Genomic DNA, 18,662 nt, shown 5'->3' on the forward strand with positions numbered 1-18,662 from the left:
TCGTAACAGCATCTCTCTCAAGCCTTAGATAAGCAGAAATGTACTCTAATTAAATATTGAGAAGACTGAAACTATTATCTTCAGGCCCCGCCACAAACTCCGTTTGTAGCCACCAACCCATCCCTCTCCCTGTTTTTAAATCCCTCCATGGCCTCGCCCCTCCCTATCTTTGTAATGTCCTCCAGTCCCACAACCCCTCCCCCCACCCCCGAGATGTCTGCGCTTCTCTAATTCTAGCCTCTTGAGCATCCCTCATTATAATGGGCCTGGGTCAAGTATCAGACACTGTGTGCCACAGCAGGTTGAGTATTTCTATTGCCAGATGTATCAAGCCCAAAGCGACCCTGTTTATCTCTTTTCCCCCTCCTTCCTCTAAGGAGGGTAGCCTCTAGTCGTTGGTAGAATGTAGGCAGAGTGAGTGGGCTTGTATGTTTTGAAAATAATTGCACTGCATTAATATGTTGACTTGCTGTGGCTCACCTATTTTGAAGAACATACTGTACCTGCAGATTTCTGCTGAGCAATCTGTGTTTTCAGTGCAGCTATGCTTTGGAAATTAGGATGTAGAATAGGCTCTGTGCAGATAGAGGGACTCTACAAACTATCAGTGATAATGGAGTTGACTGAAAGGAGTATTCTTAAATGCAACAAGAGGATGTGTGCATAATGGTCACATTTGCACCTCATGGTCAAAAAGGAAATTATCTTGCCAGATTCAGTGTTGCATACCCTCACAAAAGAACTGTATTTTTTTTATTATTCGTTCACAGGATGGCAAGGCCAGCATTTACTGCCCATCCCCAATTGCTCTTAAGGTGGTGATGGTGAGCCGCCATTTCAGAGGGCAGTTAAGAGCCAACCACATTGCTGTGGGTCTGGAGTCACATATAGGCCAGACCGGGTAAGGCGGAAGATTTCCTTCCCTAAAGGACATTAGTGAACCAGATGGGTTTTTACGACAGTCCGGTAGTTTCATGGTCACCGTTACTGGCACTAGCTTTTTATTCCAGATTTATTTAATTAACTGAATTTAAAGATGCCCTGGTGGGATTTGAACTCAAGTCTCCGGATCATTAGTCCAGGCCTCTGGATTACAAGTAACATACCCACTATGCTACCGCACCCATCTAATGCACAAATAGTATTCAGAATTATGATAGCCTGTGATTGTCAGTACTTTAATTACAGGTTTATAAAACAAATAAGCAGTAATGCATTGTGTTTCAGATGAAGTTGCACAGTTTATCTGCACAATCTGACCCCCCCCCCCTCCATATGCGTTTCTCTTGAAACACGTGCCCTGGATTGTTAACAATATGTGTAGGAAGAGTTTCTGTTGCCAGTTTTTCCATTTTGATCAAGATTTGTTTTTATAGAATTTGATTGAAATGTAACTGAATATAAAGTGAGACAGTGTACCCTTTATACAAGATAGTTAGAATGTTCAGATGATAAACTGCTTGATCAGTTTGGTGGCCGTCTTTGCCAGCCCTGCAGTCAGCTTACTGTTCTCCTTTGAACCCCATTTTTTGCTGTCTACTGGCTGTGACTGAATTTTTGGGTGTACTTCTTTTCCCCCTCCAGACAGATTGTAGATTGCAAAAGGCTGGATTTCAATGTATAGAGAGGGTCATTAAAGTATAAAGCATTCACAAAGCAGTAAATTCACTCTAGTCATATAGTCAAGTTTTATTTCTAACATATCAACAATTTTTAAATGATGAGAGACCACATAGACCACATTCTGTAACATAATGTTTTTGTCCTCATAGAAACCAGACCTGACAGAATTTCAGCTGCAGAGAACTTGAATAATTAAAAAAGAAATCACATTTCATATTCAGGCAAGTTGCTGTGTAAAAAGCAAATATAGTCCATCATTTTCAACCGTAAAAATATCTCCAGCAAAATCAACGTTTCCACACTTCAAGCCACGCAAGGCATTAAATGAGGTAAAACTCATTTGTTTAATTCATGGGTTCCACAGCCCTCGTAAAAAAAATAAAAAAATATGATCCACACACAGCTCATTACAATTAAGACCCCTAAGCTGTCTAATTTAAAACATTCATAAAAACACGAAAAGGAGGAGTCCTCTCAATGCGTTTCCACAGCCCCTGCACAAAATTGTTAAGCGGTTGGTAGAATGCATGCAAATCAGGTTTCCATTACACATCATCAGACAAAAAAGGTTTTATGCTGTTACAAAGCTCAGAAAGGGAGAGGGAGAGAGAAACGTAGAGCTCTACAGGCAATTATTTTTAGAAACCAACAGGGTTAATTATGTCATGCAAAAAAGTTTTTTGTCTATTTCAATAAACTATTTTCTCCACGAGTTTAACAAAGAAACAACAAAGTGATCATGCCTTTCTGAGAGGCCTTCCAGCCAGATGGAGCTCAGGCATCAGATTGTATTACTACATGCATCCAAGACTGTGCAATTTGAAAGCAGTAAAACTCGGTACATCATCTGAACCCATGGCAAGTTAAACACAAAATTATTGGCTATAAATATAGAACATGCATCACCTCTGTAAAAATGCATATACAGTTTGAACTATTGGCAACAGGGTTTTTTTTAAATCCTAGAGTTGGTAGCACAGTATAACGAAACAGTAAAGAACACTGCATTAGATGTCGCTACTTTTACATGATATAGTTAACTCATTCACTTCTTCAATGAATATAACCAGGGAGGAATTCTCCCGAGTCTTTTCCGTTTTAACAGATCACTTTTATATCTCAGCTGTTGTACCTGTTACCTTTTTTAAATTATTTTTTTCCTACACTTTGTTATATCAAATGAACACATTTCACACGAAACGAGAGAGAAAATCCATAAACAGAACTAACTTTTTTTCCCAATACAGCACACAAAAGGTATAAGAAACAAAAAATCAGGTTGCTGTGTTTCTTCATATACTTAAGTTGCCCGCAGGCAACCTCTTGTGACAATTTGTGATGGCAGAAGACTATTTCAGAAGTAATATTGTCCCCATTTTAAAAACTGGTTGTGAGGCCTGTTTGAATGAAGTGTTGGCTGCTTAATTTAATTGGCTGTCTTCTGCCTGAAACCATCCAAAAGTGTCAGTGGATGTGACAGGGCCTCGTTTACAACTGTCCCGACTTCCACTGAGACAAGCATAACTACATCGAAACGTATGTTTCCAAAAGAACAAGTGACACATCTTTAGTGTACAAGAAAATGTAAAATGGAACACTAACCCTCCAATATTAGGATGATCACCATTAAATTTTAACCTTCATGCTTTGGCAAATGTTTTGAATGAATTGTACAAATCACTGCCATCAAATGTGAATTATATAAAGTACATATACAGTAGCCATTTTTGATTTTTGTAAATTTTTTTTTTTTTTTGTTAATGTCTGCATCTTGAGACAGTTGAAAGAAACACCATATAGTTCCACGAACGTGACAATTATGCAGCCACCAGGAGCATAATGTGCATGCGGACACGTGCATGTCACTGCTGGTCGTTACAGGCCACCAGGTCGCGGCTCAGCTTGAATGTTTGCTCGGGGCAGAACTCTGCCAACTTCTTCAGCTCTGTGGGGAACGTCAAAAGAGAGAGTTAAAAGCAGACTCCTCCAGCAGACCAATTTTCTCTTCCTTTTTTTGGTAAACAATAATGGATTTACTTGTTACTTTTTCCAAGAGCATGCTAAAAAAATACACCGAGGTAAAACTGGAGTTGCCGTTTCACGTCTACCAGCATCCATTAGCAGATTGGCACTGAGAGGAATGAAGGAGAAAGTAGTTTCCATGTGATTTCTCAGTGTGGTGTTCAATGCAGAGCTCTGAGCTGCAGAGCTTGACAAACACGAGTGCAGATTTTAAAATAAAGGTATCTATCACACTAGATGCCATGCCTTGCACTTTCAAATGTACTGTACTTGAGTGTTAGCCCTGACTCTGAGGTGGAAAAGAGGATGGTGTGTTTTGAGTGGGATAAAGGCTTGACCAGATCCTGTGGGTCTCCCCAAATGACTTCATTATCAGATGTGTATATGGAGGATACTCTGAGAAATGTTGAATACCAAAAGAGAAATTGACTTGTATCCCGAGTTAGGAGATTCACTAATGGGTGTACAGCGCATCCTAACAAGTGTGGATCAAACTGTGTGCCATAGTTTCTGGATGATGTTCTATTCAACTCAGTGGGTAGCACTCTCGCTTCTGAGTCAAAAGGTTGTGGGTTCAGGTCCCACTCCAGGGACTTGAGCACATAAATCTAGGCACTCCAATGCATTGTTGGAGGTGCTGTCTTTCAGATGAGATGTTAAACTGAGCATTATCATATTGCTGATTGTGGGAGCTTGCTGTGTGCAAATTGGCTGCCGCGTTTTCAACATTTTTTTTTAAGTACTTCATTGACGGTAAAGCGCTTTGGGACATCTGATGGTTGTGAAAGGCGCTTTATAAATGCAAGTTTTTCTTTCTTGACCACAAATGGTAAAAGTTTGTCCACAAAACAGAGAGAGAGAGAGAGACACACACACACACACACTGTATTGCTGTCTTCCCCTCTTTCACTGTGCAAACTTCTACTGGCTTTTGTGGATTTCTCATGGTGGCAAGTACATAGATGTTTGGGACCAGTCAAATGGTGGGTGATGGGGGGAGGACTCGATCTCCCAAAGTGATCAATTTTCTTCTGTTCATTTATGCCAGAAAAACATCTCGACTAATGCCACCGTGAGATCTGTCTGCGAATTTGCAGTACGGACAATCTGGAGTACCCCACATGTAAGCTTTCGACCACATATTCGCAGCATATTTCCACCTCTAACATTGGTCCGTCCCCATCCCTGCCTCAGCTCCTCCGCTGCTGAAGCCCTCATCCATGCCTTTGTTACCTCTAGACTTGACTATTCCAACGCACTCCTGGCTGGCCTCCCACATTCTACCCTACGTAAACTAGAGGTGATCCAAAACTCGAATGACCATGTCCTAACATGCACCAAGTCCCGCTCACCCATCACCCCTGTGCTTGCTGACCTACATTGGCTCCTGGTTAAGCAACGCCTTGATTTCAAAATTCTCATCCTTTGAAATCCCTCCATGACTTTTTCTCTCCCTATCTCTGTAATCTCCTCCAGCCCCACAACCCCCCTGCGATGTCCACACTTCTCTAATTCTGCCCACTTGAGCGTTCCTGATAATACTCAACAATCGGTGGCTGTTCCTTCCGTTGCCTAGACCCCTAGCTCTGGGACCCCCTGTCTAAACCTCTCTTTCCTCCTTCAAGCTTTGGTTCACCTGTCCTAATTTCTACTTATGCGGCTCGGTGTCAAATTTTTATCTCATAATACTCCTGTGTAGTGTCTTGGGATGTTTCACTATGTTATATATGCTATATAAATACAAGTTGTTGGTATTCATACGGTTTCAAACCTTCATTCAGGCACTTGGGAGTTAGTATCCCTGCTGAAATGGCGACCCGCGACCACAATCCACCCCAAACGTTTAAAATAAAATCAAGTAGGAGCATGGCCAATTGATGCTAACCCCCGCCTCCCTTTCTCTGATAGCACTGCCATTTCGTTCCCAACCTTGCAGCCGTACCTTCACTGGAGCGGTGCTGCCGGTGCACCCGAGCAGTGGAAGTGAACATTCTGCCATTTGCTGTCCCGACGGTGCCAGACACGCGTCTCCTCTGACTGGGTTGTCCGTGGCCTACCCTGACTGTCTATGTACTGGGTGAGTCGGATGTATGCTATGCAGGCCGCATCTTCGCCAATCAGATGCACGTGAGGATTCAAAATGGTTGTGTGGATGGGTTTGCTATTTTTAGCTAACACTGCACGAGAGAAAGGGAGAACAGTAGTCAATTATATTAATTGTAGACGCTTCAATCCAGCAGTTCATTTTGTTCCCATCAACAGGAATATTCCATGTAAAGAATAGGAATAAAACTGCTCTATTTACAGTTAAAGTAGCAGCAGCAATTATTCCTGCAGATCTTAACTTGTAATTACAATGTCCTCAATGTAAAAATACATAGTTACTTTAGTAAGTAGAAGTGCACCTCGCAAGTGCTTTAGTATGTTAGTCCTCAAATAGGACATCGAGGTAAAACTCAGGCCCATGTCTTTGCACTGAATTCCTGACCTCTGCCACGCTGATGGGGAGATGCAGAGCTGTAACAGAGTGCTTCGCCACGAGGAGGCAGAGACCAGGAGTGGGCAAGTTGCCCCCATGCAATCAAATAACTGCTTCAATTGGAATTAGAGAAACATGGGAGCAAGTTGCCTCCCTATGCTTCAGGATGTGCAATGTGCAAAGCCTGAGCAGAGGGGGAGGGGGTTTCCTTTTAAATTGGCCACAGGGCTCAGTCCATTACTTTTTGTAGTATATATTAATGATTTAGACTTAAATGTAGGGGGCATGGTAAAGTAGTTTGCAGATGATACAAAAATTGGCCGTGGGTTGACAGCGAGGAGGAAAGCTTTAGACTGCGGGATGATATCAATGGACTGGTCAGTTGGGCAGAAAAGTGGAAAATGGAATTCAATCCAGAGAAGTGTGAGGTAATGCATTTGGGGAGGTGCAACAAGGTAAGGGATTACACAATATTTAGGAGGATACTAAGGTGTGAAGGAACAGAGGGGCCTTGGAGTATATGCCCACAAATCCTTAAAGGTAGCAGGACAGGTCAATAAGGTAGTTAAAAAGGCATACGGAATGCTTTCCTTTATTAGCCGAGCAATAGAATATAAGAGCAGGGAAGCTATGCTAGAACTGAATACAACACTAGTTAGGCCACAGCTTGAGTACTGCGTGCAGTTCTGGTCACCACATAACAGAAAATATGTGATTGCACTAGAGAGGGTACAGAGGAAATTAACAAGGATGTTGCCAGGACTGGAGAATTTTAGCTATGAGGAAAGATTGGATAGGCTCGGGTTGTTTCTTTGGAACAGAGGAGACTGAGGGGAGATTTAATTGAGGTGTATAAAATGAGGGGCCTAGATAGAGTGGATAGAAAGGACCTATTCCCCTTAGCAGAGGGGTCAATAATCAGGGGGCATAGATTTAAAGTAATTGGTAGAAGGATTAGAGGGGAGATGAGGAAAATAATTTTTCACCCAGAGGGTGGTGGGGATCTGGAACTCACTGCCTGAAAGGGTGGTAGAGGCAGAAACCCTCACCACATTTAAAAAGTACTTGGATGTGCACCTGAAGTGCTGTAACCTACAGGGCTACAGCCCAAGTGCTGGAAGGTGTGATTAGACTGGGTAGCTCTTTTTCGACCGACATGGACACGATGGGCCGAATGGCCTCATTCTGCGTCATAATTTTTCTATGATTCTATTCCGCAGGAGGGAACACATTCTCTGTTACTTTGCCGTTTCCATATTGATCTATTTCTCCAAATATTTTCCAATTCAGACATAAATTGCATATCATGCATCGCTAAAAATTGCTTACAGTTCTCAAAATAAAATCTGTGGAAGTCCATTCCTTCAACGAGATTGCCCAAAGCTTCAGGTTCAAATGAGGTCAATCCTGGATCACATATTTTCCTGCAAACAATTAGTAAAAGTATTCTCTTATGAAAGTTGAAATTCTAAATGCTACTGGGCATCATGAATGACGAGAGTGACTTATTGCTGCCACTGAGATCCCAATCGCAAGACATTATGCAATGATTTATTCAGGAGCAGGGCATGGGGGATTCTTACTTGTAACGGTTGCTCCTTGGTACCAAAATGGTATAAGGATGCAGCTTTCTGCCACTTTCACATCAATGCTAAACAGCTTCAGTTGCATATCAATGCAGAAATTACGGCTATAAATCGATCTCTCACCACTTTTAGTTTGCACTGGCTGCAATACACCAGTCCTATGTGACAGAACATTTCACAAATGCCCAGGCAATGGATGTTATGGGATGTTTTGAGTGCCATGGGAAGCTGGATGACATAATTGTGTTTTCATCTCTGGACTGCGCACATTTCCTCTGCTGATTTTAAGGGTCCTGCATGAAATGAGTTTGGGCAGTCTCAATCGATTTGATAGTTGTAATGTATGCATCTGTGAGCATGCGCACAGGTTTGTAGAGCTGTTGAATTGAGAGTCACGTGATGTTCACAAGACTCAATTAAACCCCAGCCAGTTGGGTTCAGGGGATCCACAATGAGGCAGGTGGATGAACTGGCAATTTCATCCTTTGTTAAACCTTTGCTAATAAACCAACTAGTTCTTAGCAACACACTGCTATTATGAATTCTTAAGCAAAGAACCCATGAAGCAAATACATTGCAATAGTGGACATAGGCTGACAGCACAAAACTGATCCTGATTCAGTTCTAACTGGCAAGCTAGTTACTTTAGGAAATGGAAAAATGACAAACCAACAACATAAGTGTTGCTCTTGAGGTTGGGACTGAGGCACATTATTGTGGCACAGCAGAGGGCTTTACTCTGCATCAAGCTGTGCTATACCCCACCTGAGAGAATGGGTGCACCAACATCAGTGTCCTCGCCAAGGCTAGCATCCCAGTATTGAGGCACTGACCACACTCGATCAACTTCGCTGGTCAGGCCACATAGTTCGCATGCCAGACACGAGGTTCCCTAAGCTCTGTGCGGAGCTCCTTCATGGCAAACGAGCCAAAGGTGGGCAGCGGAAACGTTACAGGGACACCCTCAAAGCCTCCCTGGTGAAGTGCGACATCACCACTGACACCTGGGAGTCCCTGGCCGAAAACCGCCCGAGGTGGAGAACGTGCATCCGGGAGGACGTTGAGCTCTTCGAATCTCGATGCCGCGAGTGTGACGAGGTCAGGCGCGGGCAACGGAAGGAGCATGCGGCAAATCAGTCCCACCTCCTTCCCCCGACCAATGTCTGTCCCACCTGTGACGGGGTCTAGCTCTCGTATTGGACTGTTCAGCCACCAAGGGACTAACTTTGGGAGTGGAAGCAAGTCTTCCTCGATTCCAAGGTACTGCCTATGATGATGATGATGATGACCCCACCTGAGAATACTCTTCAAACCCCTTCCTATCCCAAATATACTCTTCATTGGGTGACGATGTGGGTCAAATAGGAGCAAGCTAAGAGTCAACCCACATCTTAAAGGGGGGGTGAAAGCATGGCAACCTGGAAAATAAAACCAAAGGGATTGTTTCAGGATTTTAGGCTTTTTAAAAAAAAATCCATTCAAGGTAGAAGTAAACCAGGATAATCAATCATTTTCATACGATTGCTTGGAGGTGGGATGGGAGGTAGTGTGTTTAATACTGTATGCACTCTTAGACAGGACGAAGTCACAGTGCTCTTATAGGCTTCTGTAAACAGATCAATTGTGGATTACCCAGTTAATATTTCTGTGAATAACCAAAAATGTTTGTAGGACGACAGCAACCAAGTGTTAATGAATGGGAAAGGTGATTTTGAAACTTACGCATATGCTTCAAAGTCCCCATTGTTAATGGCTTCGATAAGCTGCTCAGTTAACTTGATGATTTCTTGCTTGCGAGCTGGAAAAGAAACCAAAAAGAAAATGGGACATTTGATACCATCCAAACATCATCACTATTGGGGACAAAAAATAATCAGTTTGATCCCCTGCTTAATGGTATCAATTCCCATTTAGAGTAATTCACTTTATTAAGTTGCTAATTAACATTGGTGCCTGGAATAGTTGGTTACATTAACTTTTACAGTTAACTTTAATTAGTGTAAGCTCATACTTTGGATTGTTACCGTAATTTCACGAAAAAAAACCTGGGTGGGCTGTAACCTAATTACCATAATTACATTCTGTGTTTGTCAGAACGAAAGAAAATCATGTGGAACCCCGCACAATGAATCCATCCCGCATCAAAATGGCCCTACACAATACCTGATAAAACTACCCTCTTGTTGATGTACATAAAGATTTAAACCCATCCATAAGCACTCTTAAGACAGTTCCCTTGTTCACACACACACATTACAATCTTAGCCATCTCCACTTTTGCAATGACTTACCTCTTACCTGTAGGAAGACCGAAGTTGGCCAGCCATCTGCAAAAAAAGTCGCACATATAACCCGCCCACGAATATAAGCCACATTGCCTCTGGAATACGTTTTAAAAGATATACCCTGCAGGTTGTTTTCGTGAAAGTACGGTAATTACTTAAGACTTGCGACCCTCCGAGATGTGGTGTCCTTCTAGTTGCATGTTTTCAAAAGACAAGACATATAACACACAACAGACAGAATCATTATTTAAGCAACTTTCCCAGAACCCATGCACAAGACGTATCATGGGCCATGGTTCGCTTTTAACTGAAACTTCTTATTGTTTGCGATGCTTGCATTGCTGAGCTAACAAAATTGTATTGTTTATTTTTTTTAAAAGGGCATCTGAAACCTCTGCTATTTGAGATAGCAGCGACAGGCATTAAAATACAAAGTGGATATGTTGCTGGCAAAAAAATGGTTGCTACGAGGCATTATTTACCTCAAAGGTCAAAATGTCGATTTCTATATTCAGCAGTTAAACGTTGCATTTCAATACAAAAATGCACTAAATCCATGATCATCTAAACACGTTCCTACTTTAAAACCAAGTGATGGGAAATAATTCAGTTATGATGTGAATAATTCGGAGACAGTATCCCAGATCTTATGAAGTTTTGTCACTATACTCAGACAAAGAGTTTTGTTTTGTAGACGATTGTATTTGGTCACTGACTTACAGTCCTTCCTTGTAAATAATCAACCACCATCTTTTACACCCTTTTCTCTGAAATTTGTATACCGGGCCACAAAGCAGGTCCAACAGAAGACGGCATGCTTAAATGTGCTTCATGTTAGATTTCTGACGGTTTCCAAACTCCTCCCAAGAGCATTTGACAAATAGAACGCTTGAATACTCAATATTTCTGATAAAACATACTCCCATACCGTTGCTCAATAATTACAGGCAGAAAATGGCTGTCATAGAAAATATCTGACAATGTGATAAAAATTAGTTTCCACTCTCCCAGTGCATTATCAGCTGTTCCACGCGAGACTGAGACCACCGTATGTACTTGTGGCCCCTTGCAATGTGCTACGATTAAGTGCATGAGAGCAGCCGTGATCTTTGTCCTTGCTCTCATATGGTGAAGCTAGGCATTCCCCCAAACACACGACTTGGAAATGTCCATGGCAGCGGATCTGTATCCCATCGCTCTGTAATGCTGCATGTTGGTGCATGCGTATAGGTGACAATAATGCTTATTGTTTCATTGTGATTCAATTTTACACAAGGCAAAAAATAATCAAATCCCTTGGGTGTCATATTGACTAATACTGCACGTCATGATTCAAGGTTTAAAGTTGCTTATTTGTATTCATTTTTAATTCATCTCATTTTGCATTGGTGTGGAAACATGGGAGTTTGCTATTATCTGCAAATGCCTGAGATTGAATACAGCAATGTAGTCATAATCTAGTGACATGGTGCAAAAAAGACACTTTTAAACTCAAACAGAAGCATTGGTCATTCCAATAGCAGCTAGAGACCACACTAACACTATTGGTTTTCTCTCATCCTGTCTAATTTTAATATTCATTTTTAGTTTGGAAGAAAACAATGTATGAAATACGATTTCCAATATAATCACATGGTGTGCTGATGGGTGCATACAAGCTCTTTGGAGATGAAACTGCATCAGTTATCCAGTTAATAGTTTCTCCAGACGTTCATATGGTGTCCCAGGCTGAATAGTTTTCCAAGCAAGAGGAACACAGCGGTTCTGCAGCTGCGTTAAGTGTTTCTTGTTGGGTGGGTCGTTCATGAACTCGGGCTGATTTTACATTTGATAACCAGCATTAGTGCTATCAATTCCCAAAGCGCAGATTGTGCACAGCAGGTTGCAAACTGAACAAGACCAGCAGCCCAAAACTTCTGCTTAAAAACTGGTCTTCTGGCAGTTTAACATTTAACCTGCAGCTGTCTGTGGTAGACCCTCCATTCGGGAACCAGTGGTAATAGCGCAGGTCTCACCCAGTGTAAAAGCAGCTTAACTTATTAATAACAAGAACAAAAACCATCAAGTAATTACAGTTTCGTTTGCAGTTGTTCTCCCAGTTCTCAAAGTGCAAGTGTTTAAAATGCACTGTGTGTTAATACTAAGTGTAGTGGGGTGGGTATGGGCTGGTTAAGCTGTAGATATACCCAACCAATGTTGCCGCTAAGCTGCGCATCAGCAAGTTCCCGTGCAAGACGCTCACCGGCTGTTCCATTGCAGAGAGCGCGCATGCACAGAAATCTGAATGGGCTGCGCATTGGGGGAGCCAGTGCAGCTTATGGGGGCCGTTGTACACAACCTTCCATCACGGACACAGGAGGCGATTGCAAAAAATTAAGGGGAAAAGTCCTGCAATTTTTGCCTCGGAGAAATTGCAGGTTATTGGTGTTATCTTTTGCTCAATCTAATAATTAAATAATTTTAGAAAGGTTTAAATCATTGTCACAGCGACAGAGGCACTCCTCTCCTCCCCCCACTTTCTTCCTCCTCTGCCCACATTTGACTCTGGCATTCTTCCTCTCACTGGCACTCGTCATCCCCCTTCCACCCAGCTCTTGCTCGCACTTTTCTCCCTTCAATTCAAACTGAGCCTTCTCTCTCCACCAACCCATTTGCAGGCACTCCAGGAATGATATCGTGGGTTCACAGGCGCAGTGTAAGTGTGTCCCAGAGCAACTGAACTGAATATGTTCCTGCACAATTTTATTTGGTGATAACTCTAAGATGGAGGGTTACTACATAATGTCCTCCTTCTGCTCCTTCATCCACAATACATATTATCCAGCTAATTATAAAGTGTTTCAGTAAATCCATGTTGGCACAGTGAGAGTTGTACTGGTATGAGAATTTTACTGCCATTCCTTCCCAAGAACAAAAAAATGAAAAGATACATAGTGGTTTCTTTTTGTAAATGCAATCCTCAAACTGGTTTTAAATCCATTTAAGTGCGCCAAGTGTCGGAAAACATTTAAAAACATAATCACAACTAATCCACATAACCTTTCTTACGTAATTTTTTTTCTTTTCTGCCACCTTTTCCCACTGAACAATCTGTAGAAGTTACGATGCAAGAGGGCATTCTTTCTGCTGATCCCAAAATAACAATTGAAAATGAATTAATTTGAGAATGGATTCATTCATGATTACGATCCATCAGTTCCTTTTCTGAGCCACACCGAGCAGGAAGATCGCAGGTTTGATCGCTGCTCTGTAGTGACACTTGATCTGGGCTGCGGCAGTGGTACAGACACTACAATTGGCCTCAGTGCCCCGAGTTGGGTTGGGGCGGGGGAAATCCAGCTGCGATTCCTATTCCTGAATGCTATCCAGTGGCCTCTGCTGGAAGCGTGCATGTGTGCACATCAGTTGAAGGCAGGATTTTGATTGGCACAGAGTGACCATGGCGGCGGGAAGGGAGGGAGGGGGAGTGCGTTGTGGTCAAAGCTGCTGCAATTGGCCAAAGTACCCCATGACTCTTGAAAAGGGAACAGAAAATTAGCAACAGTAGAAGTACAACGTCTCAAATCCGGCTGTCTGAAAATCGGAATTATCCAAAAACCAGACATTGAGAAAATCCCATTTGATATTCAGTAAAATAAAATCCGGAATTAATGTCCATAAACCGGCAGGCCGGGATAGTTATCGGCTTCGCCGCAATCTTTTAAATGGCGTGCAATCAGTCTGACCCTTGCCGAATGACCTTTGCCCCGGCCCGACACGACCTGACCCACGCCACCATTAGTACTTTGTCTGTCTCAGTAGCGTACATACGCTCTTGATTTTCTTGTCAGAAATCTAGAAAAATAAGAAAATCGACACGGTCTTGGTCCCGAGGTTGTCAGATTTGAGACGTTGTACCTATAGCTGTTTAGAGTTGCCATTCAGAAACCCCTCGTGGGAAGCTAAGCAAACTGAAGAGGATGTTTCCTTGGAACAAGTGAAAGGGAAATGTTAGGGAGAACCTTGTGTATTCCTCTCAGTCAACTCAATTGGTAGGGAGATAACAGCATCTAAAAGGGATCACACAGGAAATAATATTTTAGATTGCAACCCTTCATCATATCTAGCATCCCACGTGGAACATTAACCTGAATTTCATTCGCATGCTGATAGACCTGCTGTGCTTTTCCAGCATTGCTTTTATTTAACTGTGCTGTTACGGTAATGGAAGAAATGTGGAAGCTGTTATGTTTGCACGGCCTCCCTCTGCAGGAATAGTTAGCTGTGGGCAAGGAACAATTTGAAAATAAAATTGTAGAAAATCTCCATTTGATGTATTGCAAGACATTTCATGTTGACAATTTGCCACAATTTGCATTAGAATCATTGGTAAAAGTAGTTCCTGATGTCCATAAAAGCCTTGTTTACATATCATTCTGTGCTAACAAAAATTCCTCTTAAATGCTGCACATGCTTTATTTTCAACGAATAAAACTTAGAGAAAAAAGTAGCAGTCAGGAAACCTGCCCTTACAAACACTCTGTTGGAAAAAGTTAAAATCTACATGATATTTCTATATCTTTTGGCTTGAATTTTTCCATAACAAAAGCTTCCATTCACTGCAATAATTCGCATGACATAATTAGTGCTCCAGAACAAATCCAGTTCTAATCAGATCAGCCCTTCTTTGAACAAAATTATTCTTGGCTCATTTCAATATTACTCCCGTGGAATGCACAGAACTGCCCTGTCAAGCAATCAAACAGGGGAAGTATGTGAGTGAAAGGCAACCACAGCCCCCTTCCCCAGCCTGTCCGTTAGGTGATAATCATATTGCATATTCATTCCTACCCGAGCACACGGCACTTTATGCCAATATTGGTTTGATCAAGTTACAGACAACTGAAGGAAGATCAAGATGTGATTTTCCATCCACCTTTCACAAATATAACTAGAGCGTCCTTAGGTTAACAGTTACATTGCAAATATTAAGAAACGCACAGTCAAATCATTTTGAATTACCGGGGGAGGGTGAGGGTAGGGATAGAGTGTTCTTATAGTTCCACATACCTGCCACTTTGCTCGTCATTTCTGTTCTCTGTGCTTGGCCATATCTTTCTAGTACTGACACTGAGCTGTTATTTAAACTGAGTGACCTAGGCGTGCTATTCTTATCTAGCTGTCCTCCGATTTAGTTGACATGCTATGCCCTTCCAAATGCTTTGATATCCTAGCTGTCATCTCTGATTCATTATAAATGGAAGTTCTTAACATGGCACAGGGAGGGGTTTATCAGCCAAAGGGATTAAAAATAATTATTACCTGCTCATCAAAGGATAAATTGAGAGTAGAAAGAGTACAGCCTGTCTCTAGGAGCTGTGGTGAGGGAAGGTTACTGATTCCATATTTGCAGTAGCACTTGTGAGAAGTGAGATTCAAAACTTACGGGCACAAAGTGAGAATAAGTACTGACTCCTCATATATAAATGTACAAGTGAAATATTACTCCTGAAAAATTCCCCTCCATTGGATTTGAATCGTTTTGATTAAAAACAATGGTTTTGGAAGACACTTGATTTTGATGCTATACAAGAGTTGTAATAAAACGAAGGCATGTGGTATTACAGGGAATGTAGCTCTTGGGCAGATACATAAAGCAGAGTGTGGTAAGCAGGTGGTTTTCAGATTGGTGTGATGCAGATAGAAGTCTGCCCAGTGATCTGTGCTGGGAACCCCCTCGTTCTCCATTTATATCAATGATTTGGATGTGGACAGCAGGGGGATAGACAACCAAATTAGGGAGAGTGGCAAAATGAGGAAGAATGTAAACAAGGTTAGTGAAGTAGGCAGACATAATACAGAGAAATGTGAAGTAATGCACTTTGGGGAAAACCTAGTAACAGGAAGTACACCCTACAATGCAAGATTCATAAGAGTGAAGGAACAGAAACATGGGCATTTTGTGAGCAGTTCTGAGCACCATGTTACAGGAAGAGTTTTAAAATCATTGAAAAGATACAGCAAGAAAATCAGGGGATGAATTTGGGCCCCAGTCAAGAACAAGTCCAGCCCCCTGTTGAAGGCACGCAGAGAGTCAGCGCCCACTACACTAGCTGGAAATAAATTCCAGAGGCACACTACTCTGGGAAAAGAAGAACTGGCCAACACCCTGTCTGTTCCTACCAATATTCCCTCTCATTTGTTTTTTGTTGGTGCGCGGTTCCTTTAAGTTTGCTGCACGGTATCTTTTTCAGTGGCAGCAGCTTGCACAGGACCTGCCGACTGTTGCACGGGGGGACATTGATTCCTATTTTTCCATAGTTTAACCTCGTCACCCCTGGTCCTCACCAATCTGTTAAACTGGAATAATCTATCAATAGGCACGCTATCCTTAATTATATTATAGGCCTCTTATCAGGTCGCCTCGAAGTCTACGCCATCTAAAGTAAATAAACCAAGGTCCTTAAGCCTATCTTAAATAGCTGAGGCTGAAGAGTGGTGCTGACAGATGACCGGGAGCAGATCACGTGGTACGTCAATAATATTTGACATTAGAGCAAATGATAGGAAGGACAAACGAAAATATTGCTTGAAATAGGAGGGACTGTTATGCAATGTGGTTGATAAAGACTGTTCAGTGAAGATTGTTACCTGGTGTTTTAAATACTAGTACAATATTGCATTAGAATCAGTGATGGTAACTACCAAAGTGCAACAAACCATAGAATTATTGTAGAAACATAGTAATGGTTTCAGGCAGGAGAAGGCCATCAGTCCATCTAGCCCGCCTATCCTGTGGTGCATTTCTAATCAAATATATTGCGACAGAATCTACTGAATCTGGCGGCAGTATTTTCAATCGTTGTCATGAAATATTATGGGTGTCTGTGATAGTAGGCACATTTCGTGGTCACATCTTAGCCTGCCTTTCACCCCAGCACAGACCTTCCTTTTGTTTTTCCTCCCCTTTCCTTGCCTTTGTGCTTGCTTAAAACCTGTTATATCTCTAACTTTTTCCAGTTCTGACGAAAGGTCATCAACCTGAAACATTAACTCGGTCTCTCTCTCCACAGATGCTGCCTGACCTGTTGAGTATTTCCAGCATTTTCTGTTTTCATTTCAGATTTCCAGCATGCGCAGTATTTTGTTTTGAAAAATCGTGTGTCCACTACTGATCTTATGTATAAAAAAGGAATTTTTGTTCCTAAAATGACTTCATCAGCTATCCACGGAATGGATAACCGATAAGCACACTGCTTTGACAGTAATGGGACTGTATGGAAAAATAAGTATCCACAGATCAAGAGTGAGGGACTGAGGAGAATATGGTGTGGCCAGCAGTTATGTATGAGGTAAATCAAGATACAGTTTTCTTTGCAAGCAAATGAAGTGAAAATAAAAATAAAGACATTGTGGAAAGTAGAAGGAATGTGTTTCAAAGTGCACATAACATTAATATATTTTCTCCTTCTATCCCGGTGATCTCAAGCACATTTCCTTTGATAAATGTTCGCTTCAAATCCTAATTTTTGATTTGGGATAGTGCAACAGTGTATATATACATAGCTAAGCATTTAAGAGAATAGGCCAGAAATAGATTGAGAACACAGCAGAGTTAATTCACCTCAGATTGAATGACGATCTTTTTTTAATTAACATTTTTATGTAGTCTGTGTTGATCCTTGCTCTCGCTGCCATTTTAGGAATTCGATTTGATGTTGGTCTTCAAGAGATATCTAATATAATGCTTTGGGCCGAGATTACTGAGAGTACACCGCAACGCCCCATCCTAATGTAAAGTGAGGAGGGGTACTGCTGTATTGTACCCTTCTCTTCCAACTGAATAAGTTCCAATTCCTGCCAAGCTGCAACAGTCAATTCATCCACATTCTCAACATTATACAGCTGAAAACGTTCGGTTTCATGGCTTCAGTCTTGTCAAACAGCATGTGTTAGCTAGGCTTCGTGGAGCATATGCAATTGGCGCATCAACAAACACAATTGCAGGAAACTCGTCTGCGAGTGGCCGGTTTTATGGGCAGAGATGGGTTTGGGTGGTGGAATCGGTAGACGGCTGTAAAAGATTGAGGCGATTTGGACGTATTGCAAACTCCATGGCCTTTTAAGCCACGTCATTGGCTTGTGCCCAGTCTATGTGCATCTCTAGCCGCAAATATGAAGGATATTCAAGGCCACTGTTGGTGGCCAGGGATGAGACGACATTGGGCTAGTAGCTAAGTAATGACTAGATAATTTTTTTCACTTCATATCAGAACAGTGGAAGCATGTGACAGTTACCACTCTTCTGCCCCAGTTTTTCAGTACCAGTCATCTGCAATACCAGCAGGAAAGTAAGTGCACTAGACAGAAGTCAGTTGGCACCACTGGAAAACTGGTTTCTTCCAAGCGGTGTAGCTCTGAAAATGCTCCTTCCCCTTGTGTTAAATTACTAAACACCTTGCAAAAATACAGCAGTATAAATTAGATAGTGTTTGAGAGTCCCGCATTGAGTTTATCTAACTAAGAAAAACTATTCTTAAATAAAGTGTTCATGGCTTACTCGATTAAAATACTGTGGGTAAATGATTACTTTCTCAGGCGTAAGCCATAAAAATATTTCTATAGGGGAAAGGCTACAGTTGCACCACAGTATTTTTGGGATGTGAATTGTGCAATGCCATACCTAAT

General features: G+C 41.9%; 1 protein-coding gene and 1 long non-coding RNA gene across 56 annotated transcripts in view; one reads left to right on the forward strand and one right to left on the reverse strand.

Annotated features, from left to right (window-relative positions):
• Positions 1–18,662, forward strand: part of LOC139234980 (uncharacterized) — a 198,163-nt gene that overhangs the window by 5,957 nt on the left and 173,544 nt on the right. For 8 of the 9 annotated variants that reach the window (XR_011588385.1, XR_011588382.1, XR_011588386.1 and 5 more), the window contains exon 2: positions 771–901. The exons of the other annotated variant lie outside the window; for it this stretch is intronic. This is a non-coding gene — a long non-coding RNA (uncharacterized lncRNA). The remainder of the gene's footprint in view (positions 1–770; positions 902–18,662) is intronic. 9 annotated transcript variants of the gene reach the window in all.
• LOC139234976 (calcium/calmodulin-dependent protein kinase type II subunit beta) overlaps positions 1,672–18,662 on the reverse strand; it is a 315,635-nt gene continuing 298,644 nt past the window's right edge. For 45 of the 47 annotated variants that reach the window (XM_070865995.1, XM_070865986.1, XM_070865984.1 and 42 more), the window contains 4 exons: positions 9,433–9,508; positions 7,454–7,548; positions 5,588–5,822; positions 1,672–3,568 (listed from right to left, as the gene is read on the reverse strand). In XM_070865995.1, the coding sequence (XP_070722096.1) occupies positions 5,590–5,822; positions 7,454–7,548; positions 9,433–9,508 (404 nt within the window). In that variant the 3' untranslated portion in view covers positions 1,672–3,568; positions 5,588–5,589. Of the gene's footprint in view, positions 3,569–5,587; positions 5,823–7,453; positions 7,549–9,432; positions 9,509–10,001; positions 10,038–18,662 lie in introns of all 47 variants that reach the window. The other 2 variants (XM_070866008.1, XM_070866016.1) reach the window with 1 other exon arrangement.

This window comes from Pristiophorus japonicus, chromosome 22 (genome assembly GCF_044704955.1).
Source record: "Pristiophorus japonicus isolate sPriJap1 chromosome 22, sPriJap1.hap1, whole genome shotgun sequence".
NCBI lineage: Eukaryota > Metazoa > Chordata > Chondrichthyes > Pristiophoridae > Pristiophorus > Pristiophorus japonicus.